We start from the raw sequence: 17,867 nt of genomic DNA, 5'->3' as shown, positions 1-17,867 counted from the left end.
CTAGGATATATTGTCTTGCGTCTTGCGCATCTCAAAAAGGGTCCCCCTTTGGGTCTCTTGGCCTCTTGGTCTCTTGGCCTCTTGGTCTCTTGGCCTCATGGTCTCTTGGTCTCTTGGTCTCTTGGCCTCTTGATTGTGAAGAGCTGTCTGGGGGTTATCCAAAGCTACGAAAACAACAGGTTTAGTTTAATAAGAAAGTAAACGTCAAAATTGGCAGTTTCTACGACCCAAAGAATCGGCTTCGTTAATGGGCTTCCTTTCGGAGCATTCGGATCGAACATCTGCTAGCAAACCGGACCATATGTCTCTCGCTCTAGTCTCGCCTGCGCAATACAACCGTTGTCTTGCGTGTCGTCATGCCTCCGCCTCTCGCACTTGTTCTAGACCGCGACGTTGTCTGCGACGTTGTCTAGTGTCACTATTCAGTACCCGTAATCGACGAATCGGGTTTTGTAGCTCTCTGGCGCCAACCGGTCCGTTGTCCGCCACGACGACTTCGTGCACCGGTGAACTCTCAATCAGAGGTCCTATCGTCAGCGGGCCGCGTGGGTGTGGTTTGGTGTATAATATAAAATAACGAACGCCCGACTTCCCGCCGCTTCCGGCTAGAACTCGGTAGTGTAGAGCTCTTCTCTTTTTTCAACCTTTTTTTTTCAAGCACGCATAGGTCGACACGCGGTCGAGATTGCATAGTCGTTTGTTCGTTTCGTTTCTGGAGAAGTCGAATAGAGTGATAATAATGGCCAACTCCATTTAATTGCCAGCAGTTAGTATAACCTCACTTGGCACCAACAACCGTTACTTTGTATGTCGGAATGATCGTGTGCGGGTTTTTTTTTCCTCTTCCCCCGTCATCCACATATTCTACCAGGCATAAATGATCATCTTCAACGACTTTGTTTCCTCCCGTCTCATCATCTATGGAGAGAGACTCCGTCGCGAAAAGTAATGTTAAACCTCGATAGGGGCGGAAAACCAACTCGAAGCTGTCTTAACGGACACAAGAAACCTATATTCCAATCGCTATATAGAGCATCAAAGTCTTCATCGAGTAAACAGATAACCAATAAGGTACCTAAGGTAGTTTAAGGTAGTGTGCGCATTCTTAACGGTATCCGGTGGCTAGCGGGTACCTACCGGATCCGTGAAGAACCAACCTCCACGAGGGCAATAATGTAATATAGTAGGTATCATAAAGCAAAGATCCCGTATCATGGGGTCGACCTTTGATAGGTACAACGTAGTATCTAACACACTGTTCAGATATATATACTCACAGAACACGGCTAAAACAAAGAATTTCGTCACAGGATAATACGGTTTCAGAGAGAGAGAGAGAACAAAAAAAGAAAAAAAAGGGCCACCCCCTGACGCTCGAGAACAGCCTGAATGGCTCTCGTTTCATGGTTAAAATAGGGAATTTCCAAATCAATACCGTCGCATTTATATCACGCGAGATATAGGAGGTAGAGCTTTTACTAGGATATATCTTTTCATTCCGCCTTTATACCTTTAAGCTGCATAATTCCAGCCCCCCTTACGGGATATAAATAAACCCTTCCTTCTCTCTAAGAGTGTATAAACACACTAACAGAGAACTATAATAACTAAAGAAATAACCCTAGGAAAAACAATTAGAAGATATAATAATAATATTTTGCTGGTTCTTCGCAACCTAGTACAATAAACCCCTATATATATATATATATGTGTGTGTGTATATTTATAAAAGCCCCTTAATGTAGAACGACTAGCAATGGAAAGCCGAACGATAATACGCTAAGGGCTATCATTACTAGTTAACTTCTCTAAGATAGAAGCCTATAACAGCTTAGTAACGTAAGCTAAAATTTAGTCCTAGCAGCTTTATAGCGTAGACGTATCCTGTTCTAGACCCTATAGCAGTATAAATACCTATAGTCTACTATTAACGGTCCTTCTAGTCGCTACTCTATATAAACGTTCCGTATCTTTATTACGTTCCCTTTTCCTTCTCTCCTAAAGGCCCTAGGGGCCTTAGGCATATATAGAATAATCGCCCTGGAGAATAGGGAAGGGGTTAGTCTACCCGTTAGGTAGGAAAGAGGCCGTATTCTTGCCTATTCTTACCCTAGGCTTGGATAGGGGGGATAGAGTGAACGAGATATAATATAGTATTTTATAATAACCCCGACGCCAGGCAACACTTTTAGTGCTACCCGGTTTTATTTTTAAAAGTAACCAATATTGCCTATAATATGTGGGGGTTTTAATATTGCCGAGGGTTGAAAATCAGATAAAAGTAAGTCGATAATAGGGCGAGGAAAAAACAATATAGTAATAGAAAGAGAAAAAAAGATATAACGTCACGTACTATAGTTAACACCAGGCTTCTTAGTTGTAAGGCTAATACAAGGCTCGCTATATTCGCATTTCGGCGGTATCCTCTTCCCTAGCTAAGGTCTTAACTAGGACTCCTTCGCTTAAATAGGGTCGAATACCTTCTCGGCGGATTTAATCGCGGAGTTCGATAGCTACGTCGACGATAAGATTTCCTGCTTACTCGATAAACTATATATCGCGTCCGTCGAGGTCTTAGGTGTATCGCTTGTATTAATTTAGGAATACCTGCTTCCTATTAGGGATATATTCGTTAGTATTAAGAGTGACTCTAATATACTTGTCTTAGACGGCACGGTTACCGTGCATAAAACGATATTAGTTTATTTCGGCTTAAAGAAGCCTTTTAAAGTGCTTTAGGCGGAACTACCTCTATTTCTTTTAATACTTAGCTCGCTCTTATTCGTTTTAGTCCTTTTAAACGTTCTTTTAGGCTAGGATAGTAGTTCTATAGGCCTCTTTAATAAGGACTTTATCTCGGGCCTTTTAGTTATAACTATACTTTAAGATAAGAGAGAACTATTTATAGTTAGGAGCTCTTCTAGCGTTATTAAGAGTATAGTTTCTTATATCCGTATATCTAGAGTCTCGAGTGCGTCTCTTGTTCTCTTTATTCCGAAATCCGTCGAACCATCGGTGGAGTTGGCCGGTTTAAGTGTTTTCGGGGTCGACGACGTAGTAGACGGTTGTTTTATAAATATATCTTGAATACTACGTCGCCGGTTAAACTCGGTTATAAGTTTTGTAGATAGGGGGAGGAGATCCCTTTATAACTATTCTCTTAGTCTCCTTCCTTCTCGAAATATCCCCTAAGGGTATATTAAATCGAGGAGATAAGCCTCCCCGTTACTAACCTTAACTATATCTCCTAATATAGTATAGACTAGGCAGTAATCCGACCCGTGTAACCCTTTCTAAATATTAGCGTCGATAAATAACTCTTTAATACCTGCTAAGCATAGTATATAGTCGATACGGCTACCGTTATTAGCCGGACGGGTATTCTTCTTCGTATCCTAATAAGTAAATATACCCTAGCAGCGTGGATAAAACCACTGGTATAGGTCCTAAAGAATAGGTTCCTCCTATCCCTCCTCGCGCTCTCCGATAACGGATCTCTTAAAAATAAGCTAATTAAAAAGATATCGTACCGGCATAGCCATCTAATTATTAACCGTTAGCCCTTCTTTCCGGAGATCCTTAGCAATATTTAACGTATCTATTTCGGAAAGTATAATATTTAGATCACCGGTTAAGATAACTTACTTTCCAGTAGCGATTAGATTTCGGACCCTAATATCCAGGGTATTAAGAAAACCGATCCGGAAAGCATTATGGGACGTATCACGGTTCGTAGGACTATACGTTCTAATTAAGATAAACGCGGAGAACTTAAGGATTACGTAGCGACCCTCGGAATTAAGAAAAGCCTTATTAATTTTATCTAAAGCTAGCCAGGTTATAGGTAGCCCCCGATCTACTAGGTATCGGGGAGATCACAGTACTTTACCGACGAGTTAGGAGGGCAGAGAATACCCGTGATTCCTTCTTCCGCCCGGATAAGGCAGCACTTTAGAGTTCGCGTATAGATAATAACTCCCGAGTAACCTTTCCGAGGGTTTTAGATACCGCCTATAATCTAGTATTTAGGGTAGGACGGGAAATAATAACTCACCCCTTTTATATTTTAGGAGACTAAAGAATATATCCTAGCTAGAGATAAGGACTATATTATCTCTAAGGTCTTTCCGCTAGATCTTAGTCTCCTGCATAATAATAATATCGGCCTCTAAGACATCGAATATTCCCTGCGAATGTGTCAGACGCAGAACGCTAGTAAGGGAAGGCGGGGTCGGGTCTATAGACCTAAAATATCCGTTTCTCCATCTATAGCTAGTACCCGAACGGGTTTCTAAGCCAAATCAGCCGGATATTAAGAAGCATACTCCTTTAAAGTGACTAACCGTATACCGTTAACTTAAATTAACGTTAGTAACTAAACTCCTATATGAACAGTTTATAACCGTCGTAGCAGAAGACTCACCGTTCCAGGTCATAATTCGTAGAGATATCTTTGAAAACCTAGCTTAGATAAGTAACTCTTGGTTCTGACGCAAGAATATATATTAGGATATATATTATCTGCTAGCTATGCCTCACATTCCTTCAACGCCTACTCCTAAGGCGGCGGAGAGGGTGTATAGAGTATAGCGATGCATAGGCGCCGCCGTTAGCACTAGCAGCTTCTTGGACTGTATATGGAGCTCTTTCCCTAAATAGAGCTTTCTAATATAAGTTCCTCCTAGGCAACTCAAGCTATTAATATACGCTAGAGATTTTAATATCGACTGTATAAAAAACGATGTTAAATATAACGCGACGTTGTCGCTCTATAAAACAAGACGTTGGCAACGCGAACCTTTGCCGCGAGGTCATATAATATATCGTTCAGGGCTTTTCTCTATTCTCTGAATCCGCACTAGGTAGTAAGCCGGATTTATCACGTAATCCTCTTATAAAACCTAAGCCCACGGAGACGTCCCGGAAAATGGCTGCCTTAATTGCAAGGCAGAGTGACGTTCCCATAGCCGAGCTTATTATGACCTGATCTTAACTAGCTGCCTCACGACACACCGAATCACAACCCTCAATTAACAACCTCCCCGGACATCGACGATAACGAAAAAAAGATAAAATAGTCCTCTAGCGATAGCTTGTCCGCGCTACCCCGCGCTATATCGCCTAGCTATAAGCTACGGCTTAGCGCCGCCTGGCCAGCACCGAAAATACCTTTATCTGCAAGCGCTAGTATACTAAGGAGTATACCACCAGTACCACTAGTTAGTGTTTCTTCCTTTTTTTTTCTTTCTCCTCCCCGACGTCCCTCTCGATATTGCTGTATTTCTCGGTGCTAATAATCAACCTAGAGCTCTGGCGTAAGATCTCGGTCTAGTACGGCTCCCCCTTTCCTTCTAGTCCCGCTACTCTAAGGGATTTCCTCTAGTATCCGATTATCTAAAAAAGATAGCGTTATTCTATAAGCCCTATCAAGTATCGTTTATTTCTTTAGGGTTTAATTGTATTCGGGGGAGAGGGAAGCGACTAGATACAAGTGGAGTAATAGAAAATTAATCTAGCTAACCAATAAACGGCCAATAAAATAGCGCCTATATTCCCGCCGTCTCTATAGCCAGCTAGAACGCTTACCGGCTCTAGAACGAGTAGTATTAGGAGTATTAGTCGTACCTCCCTCCTCTAGAGGAGCGTACGAAGTACCCTTACTAGAATATCCGCACTACGAACTTCGCCTAGGGCGATAGTGATAAAGTAAGCAAATCTTAATTAATATCGTTACGCGGCATAGGCTAATATAATATATAGACTATTTTATACGTATCCTCCTTATATTAGGAAGTCGACTTATTTATACCGTTTTTGCCGTCTTAAAATAAAAAGATTTGGAGCTACTCGGTTTGGCGGATTAAGATGTTCTGTTCCCTTTATTCTTTAGCTCCGGAGAGAAAATAGCTTCGCTAACGGTGATATAGCTAGAATAATAAGGTTAACTACCATAATAAGTATAAGATAACCTAAGCTAGTTTAAGTTTATAATAATATAATCGACTACCCGTCTACGGGGTAATACTTAGACAGATAGTAATTAATTACTAGGACCGAGGTATAGGGTAACGAGAGAGGGAGGACGGCATAACGAACTAGTCGACCTATATATAATCTCCAAGATTCTAAATAATTAAAATAGTTAATAACTCGAAATCTTGTTTTAATTTCGCACCGAACGATTTAGTAAGCGGCGGTATTATATATATAGAGAATCCCTTACTTAACACTGCTTCCCTATATTGCTATAATAAGTATCGAATTTTAGGGCTTGCTAAGCCGGGGAAGATATAGTTATAACGTTAAGGCTTATAAGCTATACAAGACCCCTGGGGATTCCGGCTATAGTGATAGATATCTATGGATCCTTTATGCCAAGGGTGTCCTGCACGTATAAGGGCGATATTGCCTATACAGACCGGGATCACTTAGTATAATTGATACTACAGACTATACTATGCTTATTAATATATAGCGAGCGCGACGGCACTTTCCCGCAGAGAGATATAAGCGGCCGTATAATCCGCAGCCAGCGCCTTATCCCCTATAACCTTTATAATAGTGGCCTTCTTCGCTATTATCTCGCATTACTTCTTAGTGTCCTCGATAATAGAATAAGAATCGAAGGCTTTTTCGACAGTACTCACGGCCCTTATTAGATACTCTATTCGCCGCGCCGAGTTAAGCGGTGCTTTCCCGGCGAGTCCTATATTCGTATCGGTAAGATATAAATAGAGCTATCCGTTTATAGTAGCCGATTTATACTCTAGGCTACCTGGGAGGACGGCTGTTAGAAGCTAAGCGGCTATATTAAATTCGCTAAGGGATAAAAAGATATTAAAGAGGGTACTAGACGCCTACTAGAGGGTAGGGATAAGGCGGGCCCGCTAGGCCGTGCTTACGAGCCGTATTACTAGGGTAAAGCCTCTTTACGGACGGCCGGCCTTATCGAATAATTATACCTTAAGAAGCATAAGGTGTATATATAGGGTAATATCTTATTTCCCGTCGTTAAAGACATCTAGTATATCTTCTACCTTACTAAAAGCGGCTTAAAGATCTCCGCGGCGCGTAAGATAGTCGATATATAGGGAATTAATAATAAAAGCCACGTTAGGCTCTATATCGTCCTGCTTTAACTGGAGAAGCTAAGAAATTTGCTATTCGGCAGTAGTAAGGTTATCGTGGCGCAGGTCACGGTTTAACTTAATAATACCCTAGTATTTATACTAATACTAACTAGCCTTCTATAAGCGAAGGGCGTTCTCGTTAAGGGCCTCTAATATTTTTAGAGCTTAGTCGTACTTACCTATCTCGGTAAGGTGTATAGCGACACGGACGGTAACCTTTAGCTAATTATTAAAAGTAGCGTATCTAATATAATAACAGAGGAATATCTCGCTCTTTATGGTAGATAGATAGGCGAGGCTAAGACGTTCCTATAAGGCTATAGCTATAGTTAACTAAGCGCTATATAGATTTTTCAGGTTATATATAACGATAAGTTAGGAACTACAGACTAGTATTTCCACGCCACTGGCTACGCTTTCTCCGTTATAAAAGCCTAGTCTAGCCTTACTAAGTAAGACGGAGTTTTATAGCGGCTATATACTAGTCTCCTTAGTCTTAGCGCGGAGGTAGGCAAAGCTCTCCTTTCCGGAGCCGAGAAGACTATCGGACTTAAGGTCCTAGGTTAGTCGGGGATATCCCCGGCCGAATTAGAATAGCTAGTTAAGAGCGAAGTTAAGACACGGTATATCCTAGTTCTTACGGGCGGTGGACACGGTCTCTAATATAGTCTTTAACATATCCTTATAAAAGCTAAAGCCGGCTTAGATAATAGCTAAGTTTAGAAGCGTATACTAATAGTAAAAACGCTCACGGCTCTATATAGTATAGTTAAAGTAGCGATAAAGATAATCGAGGATAGTAGGATAGTCGCCTAATTTCTATATATCGAGGAAGCTACTAACGGTCAGCCGGATAAAAACGGAAGGACGGTAAAGGGCAATAGAAGGGATAGGAAAAAAGAAACAAAAAGAAAGTAAAAATATATATATAGATATATATAGGTTAGGAAAGAAAGGCGGTGCGGACCTTAGGTAGTGATTTAAGGTTGGAATTACTCGACTATCTTAAAGGAGACGCTAAAAACGAACTAGGACGTTAAGAGAAACTCGATTTCTATATACTTAGGGGCAGAGAATTATTAGCCGGGAGAGTAATAGTAGTAACTATAAGATAAGAGGCGTAGGAAGGACTAGGTATAGGTGAAGAAAACGTACTCTGTATTTTATCGATTTAAAATTTAAGTAGGAATTCTATATCGTCGGTACTAATAGGCAGACTAGAGGAAGAGAAGAGTTACTAGTAGGAGAGTGGCCGTAACCGTAGGTAATAAAAGCGAGGACGTTAACTGCTTCGATATTCCAATCGCTCTATTTACCTACGTCGAGGACGTAATTAAAGCTTATACGGTCTATAAAAGGGCTCCTTCGCCGATAGTGGCCGAAAGTAGGCTATCGGTAGCTGATAAAGTCCTTCTAGAGCTTAACGGAGTCCTTAAAGCGCAGGTGGCTAAACTTAAGCTAGTAATATCTAATAAAAGTGCTAAAGGGGGAGTTACGGGAGATACGGATACCTTATAGTTTAGCTTCGGTAAGACCTAAGCGGCGTAGCTATTCGCCGGGTATAATAAGCGTGTAAGATTAGTGATCGAAGAAATTATAGAGCTGATAGAAAGAGTTAATATCCTAGAGCTTTTCTAGGAAGATATCTTATAGCTTCCTCCCCGGTAAGCCGATAACGATTAGGTAAACGGTAAAAAGAGATTTAAAATTATATATAAGTGTTACTAGACTAACCCTCCGCTCGGCGTTAGTCCACCGGGATTAGGGAGAGGAGGAGTAACTAGGTGCCAGGACTATAGGTTCGCGATTAAGGAGATTTAAGGTAATAAAGCAGAGAACGGGAATTATAGCAGAATTAGGCATAAGTTTATCCATATAAAGCTCTATAAGGGCGAGTAGGCTAATCTTAGCTGGAGTCAAGAAGCGACCTATATTTATGGGAAAGGTGTTGAAACGGGAGGTAACGAAGGTTATAGGTACCTTAGTAAAAGTAGGAAAGAAGAGGATGTTGGCCTATATTAATTCAGGCGTGTTAGTATTGAAGGAGGTGGATAAATGCGTGTATCGTGGTACTAAAAGAAAGGGAGTGGGGTGGCGAAGACGCGTAGGGTGTTGATATAGAGAGAGAAGTCTATTATAAGGTAGAGGTGGTGCTCTGGAAGAAGACAAGCTCTAGGTAGTTTTGATGTGGTAAGCGAGCCTATGTCCACGGGTTGTTTAAACCGGACCTGACCCTGTAATTCCAGGTTGGATTTGGCAGGATCGCGACATATGCCTACGAGGTACTATTACTGTGGCTATTGACAGCTTCATGTTCAACGGCTGGCTTGTTGTGGGTATCTAGGCGTGATTATATAACCATGTCATATTCCAGACGGGAGTCGTACCTTTAGTAGTCTGGCTGGGTTTAGGAAGGCTTATTATTATTTCATGTTATTTATTAGGATACACAGTCCTGGGACGTCACAACTCCCGAACAGTAAGCTGCTTAATTACATAAAAAAGTATCAACTCAATAACGATTAAATGTATAATAGTTTATTCCTATTTGCCTTTTCCGGGGTGTCTTTTCAACCCGGACCCCGGACCGATCAACCACAAACTCAGCTCAACCTCTGGCACGCCGTTATCCAAACCACCACCTGATATAGCTCGACTTTCGACGGGTATTCTTGGGGCTAAAGGTCCCGGTTAATTACACGCAGATCAACTCCTCTATCTTTACGTCGTCAGAACTCCTATAACAACCACTACGACACTAAAGACATCGCTTTGCCAAGGCGGAGAACCACAACGTATAACCGGGGTATCATCACGCAGCAGCGCGATATCAGATCATTATATACGTACAATATATAATATACATACCGAAATGGGTTTCAGATATTTCTGGGGATCGCGGGGCAGAAGTGACAATAAGAGACAACACGAAGCACGAGCGCATATCAGGCGAAAGACGGAGTGGCACCGTGGGGATCCTTAGTAGGGTAGATAGCCGGGAAAATGCACTGGATAAATAGGAAGAACTCTGAGTGGACTCAATCTTCCCCCATTTTTTTTTCCCTTTCCCATTCCCGATTTTACCTATTCCCACTTCCGACTTGCCCTCCCAGACCATCACCGTGTCTTATAGGACCTGCAGTTATTACTCCGAAACATACGGATAATATTATTAATATACGGCGCCGTGGAGGCTAAAAGGCAGGAAGTAACGATAAAATCCTATTAATACGGATACGAATAGCTTATTAGTTACTATAATATAGTTGTAATTTAGTAAGACTGACTAGTGATTTAAGGGAAAAAAAAAAAGATAGATATCTATTCAGCTTTAATAAATATCCCTATAATAATAACCCCTCCCCCGTATCCCACTTAGCAGGGTAACGAAAGGGGGGGGGGGGGGTTATCTACCTATACCTTACCTTAGGTACTATACCCATTCTAGTTCTCCTAACACCCCGCCTCCTCTATCCACACCTCCCTTCGTCTATCCTTCTTACCTATCTACCTACTTCTCTCCCATACTTATACGTCCTATTCCTTCTCACCTTTATCCCTTAATAATACCCCTTTTATCCTTTCTTCTCTTCACGCCCTCTAATATCCAGTAAAACTACCGCCTAAGATATCTCCCCTAATTATAAATATCTACACTACCGACCCTTCGGCTTACGTCTTCGAGGGTAAGGTCTATATCTACCCGTCTTATAACCGTAAGACCGATATTAAGTTTAACGATAATAGCGATTAGTATAATATAGCCGACTACCACGTCTTTAGAACCTCCTCCCTAGACCCCGTAGAGACCCTAACTAACCACGGCGTTATCCTTAAGACTAAGGACGTCCCCTAGGTCTTTAAGTAGCTTTAGGCTCCCGACATCGCCTTTAAGGATAGTAAGTACTACCTCATCTTCCCCGCCCGCGATAAGTAGGGTATCTTCCGTATTAGCGTCGCCGTTAGTGACCGCCCCTATAGCCCTTTTAAGGCTAAGCCCGAACCTATTAAAGGCTTCTACTCTATTAACCCGGCTAGTTATATTAACGATAATAGCTAGGCTTACCTTTACTTTGGCGGCCTTTAGGGCGGCTAGCTATAATACAACTAGAAGGGTAATAACCTCTTTAACCCGGAGTAGTCCGGCCCTAAAAAGCCCTCGGGCGAGGGCGTCTACGCTATAGGGCCCCGTGCCGCTAAGCTCACCGATAATATAAAGGAGTTCACCGCTAAGGTCTAGAAGGTCTAGATCCTTAACCCGGATACCTAGAAGCCTTTCCTCGCTAATAACCACGACCGCCGCTTCTTCGAGGCCGCCTAGGTCAATAAACATAATAGTACCTACTACTTCTCCTACTCTACTAGCGATACCCACTACCTCTACTACGCTACTAGCGATAACCCCCTCGGCCCCTTTACCTACGGTGGCTATATCCTAGAGTCTATCCTTAGCTAGACTACTTACTACTTTATCGTTAAGTTCTAGGGCCGTTAGTAGTTATTGCACCACGATTATAAGCTTAGCCGCGGTATAGATTATCTACGTTCCGTTAAAGTAAAGGAGATCTTCTATAATAAGGACGGTAAGACTATTACTAAGAAGCCCGAATAAATAAAAGTATAAATAAATAGGCTGGAAAGGGATAAAGAAGAAACTAAAAAAAAGAATAATCATAAATTCACTAATTCTAAAAATTAATAAAATTTTATAATATTTATCTGTCTATATATCTCTGCTCTTCTTATACATAGACCTTTAGAGCGGCATTTATACGGTATTAGTTATCTTATATATATTTATACCGTCTTTATCTTCCCTAGGTTCTATATATATATTTAGAACACCGCTTTACCCTATACCGCTATACCTGATAAGAGTTAGATACTATATTCCCCCCCTTTAAGTTTCTAAGAATTAGCGGGTTAGGTCTTTCTCTTAGTTCGCCTAGTATAATGGCCAGCCACCCGAATATACTTATTTTATCTTATTACCGCTCCGATATATTATATTCCCAAATATAGGGACCCGTCCTAGCTTAAGCGACCCTTTGCCTTAAGTGAATCGACCCACTGTAGTGCTGCTCTATTATAGTAGTTTCCGTCCGGCCTTAACGCTTAACTTCCACTATCTAACTCCCCTACTCCTCCTACTTCTTCTCCTCTTCTTTCTTTAACTTACCGTTAGTAAACTATCCCGAAAAGTCCTCCTTATTATCGGCTTACTAAACCCCCTAAGCCGGCCGCGCCTCTATAGAACTATTCTCCTCCTTATCTAGTCCCGGACTATTCTTATCTAACCGCACCGACTCTCCTAAACTAGTCGCTTCGTTTCCTTCTAGAAACATAAGACGGCGGGTAAGAGAAGAATTAAGACTACTCGGATCGGCGCCTATTCGGTCCTCGGCCCACGGCTACTACCCGTAACCCGACTCCTCGTAGCCCCTTAAGATCTCCTCTTCTATCGGTATCGACGGCTCGGACCTAACCGGTGCAGCGATAATAAGCACGTCGTTGCCGTTACCCCTCTTATTCCCACCCCTATCTCTTAGTCTCCGCGCTAGTAACGGAGGTGTCTGTAGTGGTTAGCGTTCTATTTTCGCGTCCCCGCTCCTGTTTTCTTTAGAGAGCTACGTTTCGTGTAACCTTTCCGGAGCCTACGGCGGCGACGGCGGTACGGGTTTACGCTTAGGTGGTACAGGGATTATAGTAACCTTCGAGTTCTTATCCGGCTTAGGAAGCGGCGTTCCTGGCGGAGGGAGCGGTTAGCCCTAGCCTATAGGCTTACTTAAGTCTAAGGGGGGTAATAGCGACGACTCGCCGAATAAGCCGATTCGCCCTTCTTTCTATCACTATAGTGCATTCTAGCCCTATTATCGCGCCTATATCGCTATACTCGTTATAGCGGGGAGCGTAGTCCGCTTATAGCTCGAATCGCTATTAGACTATCCGCTAGACTATAAGTCGCCTATAGTTTCCCGCCGAGTAAATAGACCCCTTGTTATAGCATTTGCGTTACTCTTTATCGATCCTATATTACTTCTGATCGTGTCTCCAAGAGACGGCGATAAAGGCGTAGAAATATTTATACCGTTATCCTAGAACGCAGAATCCGATAATAAAGCAGTATTACGCTAATTCGAGGTAATAGGTATATTATACTAAAGTAAAGGAAAAGGTATTGTTATACTAACGGGTCCTTTTACGATAATCCGCGGCCTAAGCCATATCGGCGTATAATAGGTATTTAAAGAGATCGAGAAGGGGGGGAATAACGGAAATATTAACGTTACCCTAGTTATAATAGGTGCTAAATCTCGGGTTCGTAGTTATTAAATACTAAGAAGAAAAAATAGCGGTTAACTAATAGTCTATAACGGGTATAAGGGGGAACTTACCTATAATCTCTCTGTAAGCCAGTGCTACGCGCTATGATATTTATACTCTACGCGTATTAACTCTTGGTCGTAGTATTTAACCGTATTACCCGGAAAATACTACCCTAATAGGCCTATACGCACCTTAGGCTATAGACGCGCCCTACGCTAGCTGGCAGTAATAGCCCCTTTAGTACGGGTCCTGCTATTTCGGCTATTTGAGTAGTCGTTATAGGTATTATACGGAGCACCGTTATAGCGCGTAGTAAAAGCGTTAATCGGGCGGTAAAGTCTATAGGATATATAGTACTAGCCGAGAGTAGACCTGTCCTCCCGTTAACGGCGACAGCGGCCGCGGCCACGCGTAGCCGTAGGAGGATTAGGGGGAGGATCTAGTAGAGGGTTAGGTATTGGACCTAGTTGAGGAGGAGCCGCAGAACCTATAGTTAGTATAGGACGGGCGGCTTAACGGCGTTAAAAAAAATAAACGGCATAGAACCTAAAAAGGGGTAAACTAGGCACTATAAAAAGAGAACTACGTAGAATAGTCCCACTATCTTAAATTATAGGCGATCCGCACCGTTTTATTACTATACATATATCTAAAGTGTTAAAAACATATATATTACGAAGTAGCAGCTTCTACGGCCTGTATAGGTATATACTATAGGAGGAAGTCTCCCGTAAAAGACCGTAAAAGACCGCAAAAGACTGCAAAAGTGGCCCGGGCGCAAAGTACGGGTACGAACGTAAGGCTGCCAAAAGTGTCAGCGAAGGCACGTCGTATTCTCTTCCAGGTTCTCTGCTCACGTCACAGGCACTATAGTAATTAAGGTAGTTAGGTCTTACCCTTGTGAACTCTGTTACGTACTTCGTACTTCATAATCACTATGGTGCAGAAAAGCCCGACTTGGCAGACCCTTAAACCAAACCCACGTGCTGCTCTTGGCATACTCCTCGGGATTGGAGAAACCAGGAACATGACGCTTGTACGAATTAAGTATCTCTCCGCACCTTACGTACCTAAGGTACCTACCTCATCCTTACATATATGTACGTCGTACTAGGTAGGCAGTAAGAAGTCGACACACCAAAGAGCGAGCAGTCGAAACTAGAACTACATAGTAGGTAGACTCCATATCCCGAAGCACATTATAACTAACGCTAGCCCACTTTTTTTTTCGCACCTGCAGGAACGGGACGGGCGTTTTCTGATTTCTCCCCGTCCCAACCTTTTCTTTCATCCCATGTCTCCCATCAAGGATATTTTACTCGATCCTTCGAAACAATTTCGATTATCCAAAAAAGGGGTGTGATCTTGGCTCCCGGCTCGTCGGCCATCGCAAATGGGAAAGGGGGAAAGGGGTATCCGCATCAAAGGGAATGGCTTCGGACGCTGTGTCCGTTCTCTAGAAATTTTGGCAGCTTTTCATCATTATACAAAGTACGTATCGAGATGGCTGATCGGCATTGTAAATTAATCTCCAGAGGTCTCGGGTGTGCTCCTGGCCAATGAATCGTCCATCATTTAAAGCACCCGACGTCGGCCGCGCGCGTGGATGTAAAATAGCGAGACAGAGAATGACTATTGATCCCCCCCCCGGCCGTGTGCCTCACGCGTATGTTCTACTCGTCCGTAGGTATTGCTTGGTCAATTTAGATACCTGACGCACCCCAACCTGTTCCCCCATGTCCTATTGCGAGTAGTTGAAAACTAGACACTATGACGAGGTGAACGAGAGATAAGGAAATCTGATGATCAACGGAGATTCTGCACATGAGACGAATTTGTCAGTTGTATGCAGGGGGACGAGAAGCGTTTCTTTGCTTCTATTTCCTTGGCTACCTTTACCCTTTACCTTAGCTATCTATTGTTAGTCTCTACGTTCGTATGCTGTATACTGTGCCATCAGCCCGCGAATACCGATGTCCCTACCAGACTTGCGAAGATTTGGAACTAAGGTACCTTGGGTACTCGGTGTAATTACATGTACTTCGTAGTCGCGCTCGGACTACTTCGTGCAATAGTATAGTTAATACTCGGCTAAGGGCCTAGTCGCTTTAGCAGCGCCTAAGAGTAACTGGCTCGAAACGCCCTAGGCCTTGGCGTCTACTCTGCAGCTCACACGTTATCCCCTTATTAGCGGAAATAGCCCCTGGTAGACCCACTGATCTAATTCTGTGACACGGGGAGCCGTATCGCGACTTCAGATAATACCGGGTATACCTCCCTAGTTCGTAGCAGAAACCAGACCCAATGTCTTTGTGTTTGCAGGGCCTAATGCGTTTATGTGGTGTTCTTCTTGTATTTGGGCCCTTACACCATACTCAGCAGTCCTAGGACGAACCACATTAATTTCTCTCTCACCCAGGGCCAGTCGGACTTAGAACGCATATAATATCCTATAGCTGTCTTGATAGGATATCATAGATAATTAATATAGCAGAATCTTAGAAACCCGTTATCTTTAACGTGCTGCATGCATCTTAACCTCCACTTCCGCTTGTCATGGCAATGCCGAGCCAAGGAGTCTATAGGTTTCTGGGGCGGCTTGATCCCCTTCCGGAGTCCGGACCTAACGAATAGCAGTATAGGTATCTATATATACGGATAATGCCCACCTAGCTAGCTCTCTTACCCACGAAACCTCTCTACCTATATCCTTACGCTTGTTATATCCTAACTTTCCTTAGAAATCGCTGCCCCTTTCTCTCCTATAGACTAAAAGTCCCTTTCTCCTACTATACCCTTCTTAGCCCTTCTTAGGCTATCTATCCACCCTTTCCCTAAGGAACCCCTTATACTATATTTTAAGATCGCGGAGATCGATACCTCCTTGCCCTTATCTCTATCTTAGTAGGACGGTCGCCGCCTCCAAGTAATATTCCAACTCGAGCTATAGCTCTTAACTCTAATAGGGGGGAGGGTCGGTCCTCTCAAGACTATTTTTTAAATAACTCCCCCCTTTAACCTTACTATCTAATCTCTTCTTTCTTCTATTATTCTATTCTTTTCACCCTTCTTTTACTTTTCTTTCTTCTTTTCACACTAGGAGTATCTTTTTTTCACGTCTGCTATTTATTTATTTCTTCTTTTCTAAGGACTACATATCCCTAAACGTCTATAACCTTCCTTTCTCTTATTAAATATTTTCGACTCTATACCCGGTCTAGCACCACCTTTTTTTACGACTTTCTCTACTACTCTTCGAACAAGGCACTTAGTAGCTTATAAGAAAACCTATCGACTTTTTTTTTTCCACTTAAAAACTTTTCTGCGAGACGATAACGGTTCTAGTCCAGTCATCCGATATCCAGCCCTCTACTTCTCCTCTTTCCTCGATATTAAGATATATATCACGCACTTCATAATAGCCCTGGCCGGCCTATCCGCCGTTACCGAAGCTAGCATTCTCAGCCAACATAATTCTCTATATTCCTGTATAGTCGCCCGTCGGCAATTCGGTAGTGGATTCGGCGGCGGCGGCTTTGACGGCGGCAACCGTCGCTTTAGGAACGGTGGTGGCGGCGGCGGCTTTGGTAGCGGTGGCTTCGGCGGCAGTACGACTAACTCACTCGATTAAAAGTAATGGCCAGACAATGACAACAATGACAACAATAATAACAACGCCAATAACGATAGAAACAATAGAGACAGTAAGTCGGCTCCGGACATTACTTCTAGACGTACTAGCTACTAACCACGTATAGACAACAACGATAATGACAACAACAATAATGACAACAACAATAATAACAACAACGATGATGATAACAACAATGATGATAACAACAGTACGACTTCCTGTAATGATGTGTATTTCAGATCCCTGTAGCTAATAAGTTTGTTTAGATAACGGGAACAACGACAACAACAACAACAATGGTGACAATAGTAAGTAGCACACGATCACTAATTTCGCTATCTATATACCCTGGCTAACCGTAAGCTCAGATAACAATAATAGGAGTAATAATAACGGTGGTAATAATAACGGCGGAGTAAACACCTATCTCCTTCCTGAATTAATCCAGTAGGGCTCTAACTAGCCGGGCTAGCCAGGTAACAGTAGCGTCGAAGCCGCTATATAAGAAATCCCGTTATACCTAGGTATCTTTATAGGCAGTAGAGCGTCCCGGCTAACGTATATCTTATTAAATAGAGATCTGTCACGGCCAAAGAGCCCAACATACAGGAAACCCCGACAGAAGCACTGGAAATCACGTGGCGGCTCACGTGACCAAAAGACCAGGGTGGAACGACGGAGCGTAGGACTCGGAACGCTCCCACGTTCTAGGAACAAGGGAGCGTCTGGAACCACAACTCTCCAACGCTCCCAACGATCCAAGAATATATGGCTAG

At 42.8% G+C, this 17,867-nt stretch overlaps 2 protein-coding genes across 2 annotated transcripts; one reads left to right on the top strand and one right to left on the bottom strand.

The window, feature by feature from the left end:
• Positions 1-753, bottom strand: SODALDRAFT_357331 (hypothetical protein; the record flags this gene model as incomplete). The annotated part of the gene is made up of 4 exons (XM_028613993.1): positions 1-128; positions 299-380; positions 472-511; positions 662-753. 4 exons carry the CDS (start codon positions 751-753, stop codon positions 1-3), a joined length of 342 nt encoding a protein of 113 aa, XP_028469100.1.
• A 15,231-nt stretch (positions 754-15,984) lies between these two features.
• On the top strand, positions 15,985-17,867 carry SODALDRAFT_357329 (hypothetical protein; the record flags this gene model as incomplete). The annotated part of the gene is made up of 6 exons (XM_028613992.1): positions 15,985-16,072; positions 16,952-17,065; positions 17,216-17,299; positions 17,358-17,390; positions 17,687-17,741; positions 17,810-17,867. 6 exons carry the CDS (start codon positions 15,985-15,987, stop codon positions 17,865-17,867), a joined length of 432 nt encoding a protein of 143 aa, XP_028469099.1.

This window comes from Sodiomyces alkalinus (assembly GCF_003711515.1).
Source record: "Sodiomyces alkalinus F11 unplaced genomic scaffold SODALscaffold_2, whole genome shotgun sequence".
Lineage (NCBI taxonomy): Eukaryota > Fungi > Ascomycota > Sordariomycetes > Glomerellales > Plectosphaerellaceae > Sodiomyces > Sodiomyces alkalinus.
Note: the sequence above shows the minus strand (reverse complement) of the source record. Positions and strands in the feature narration are given on the sequence as shown.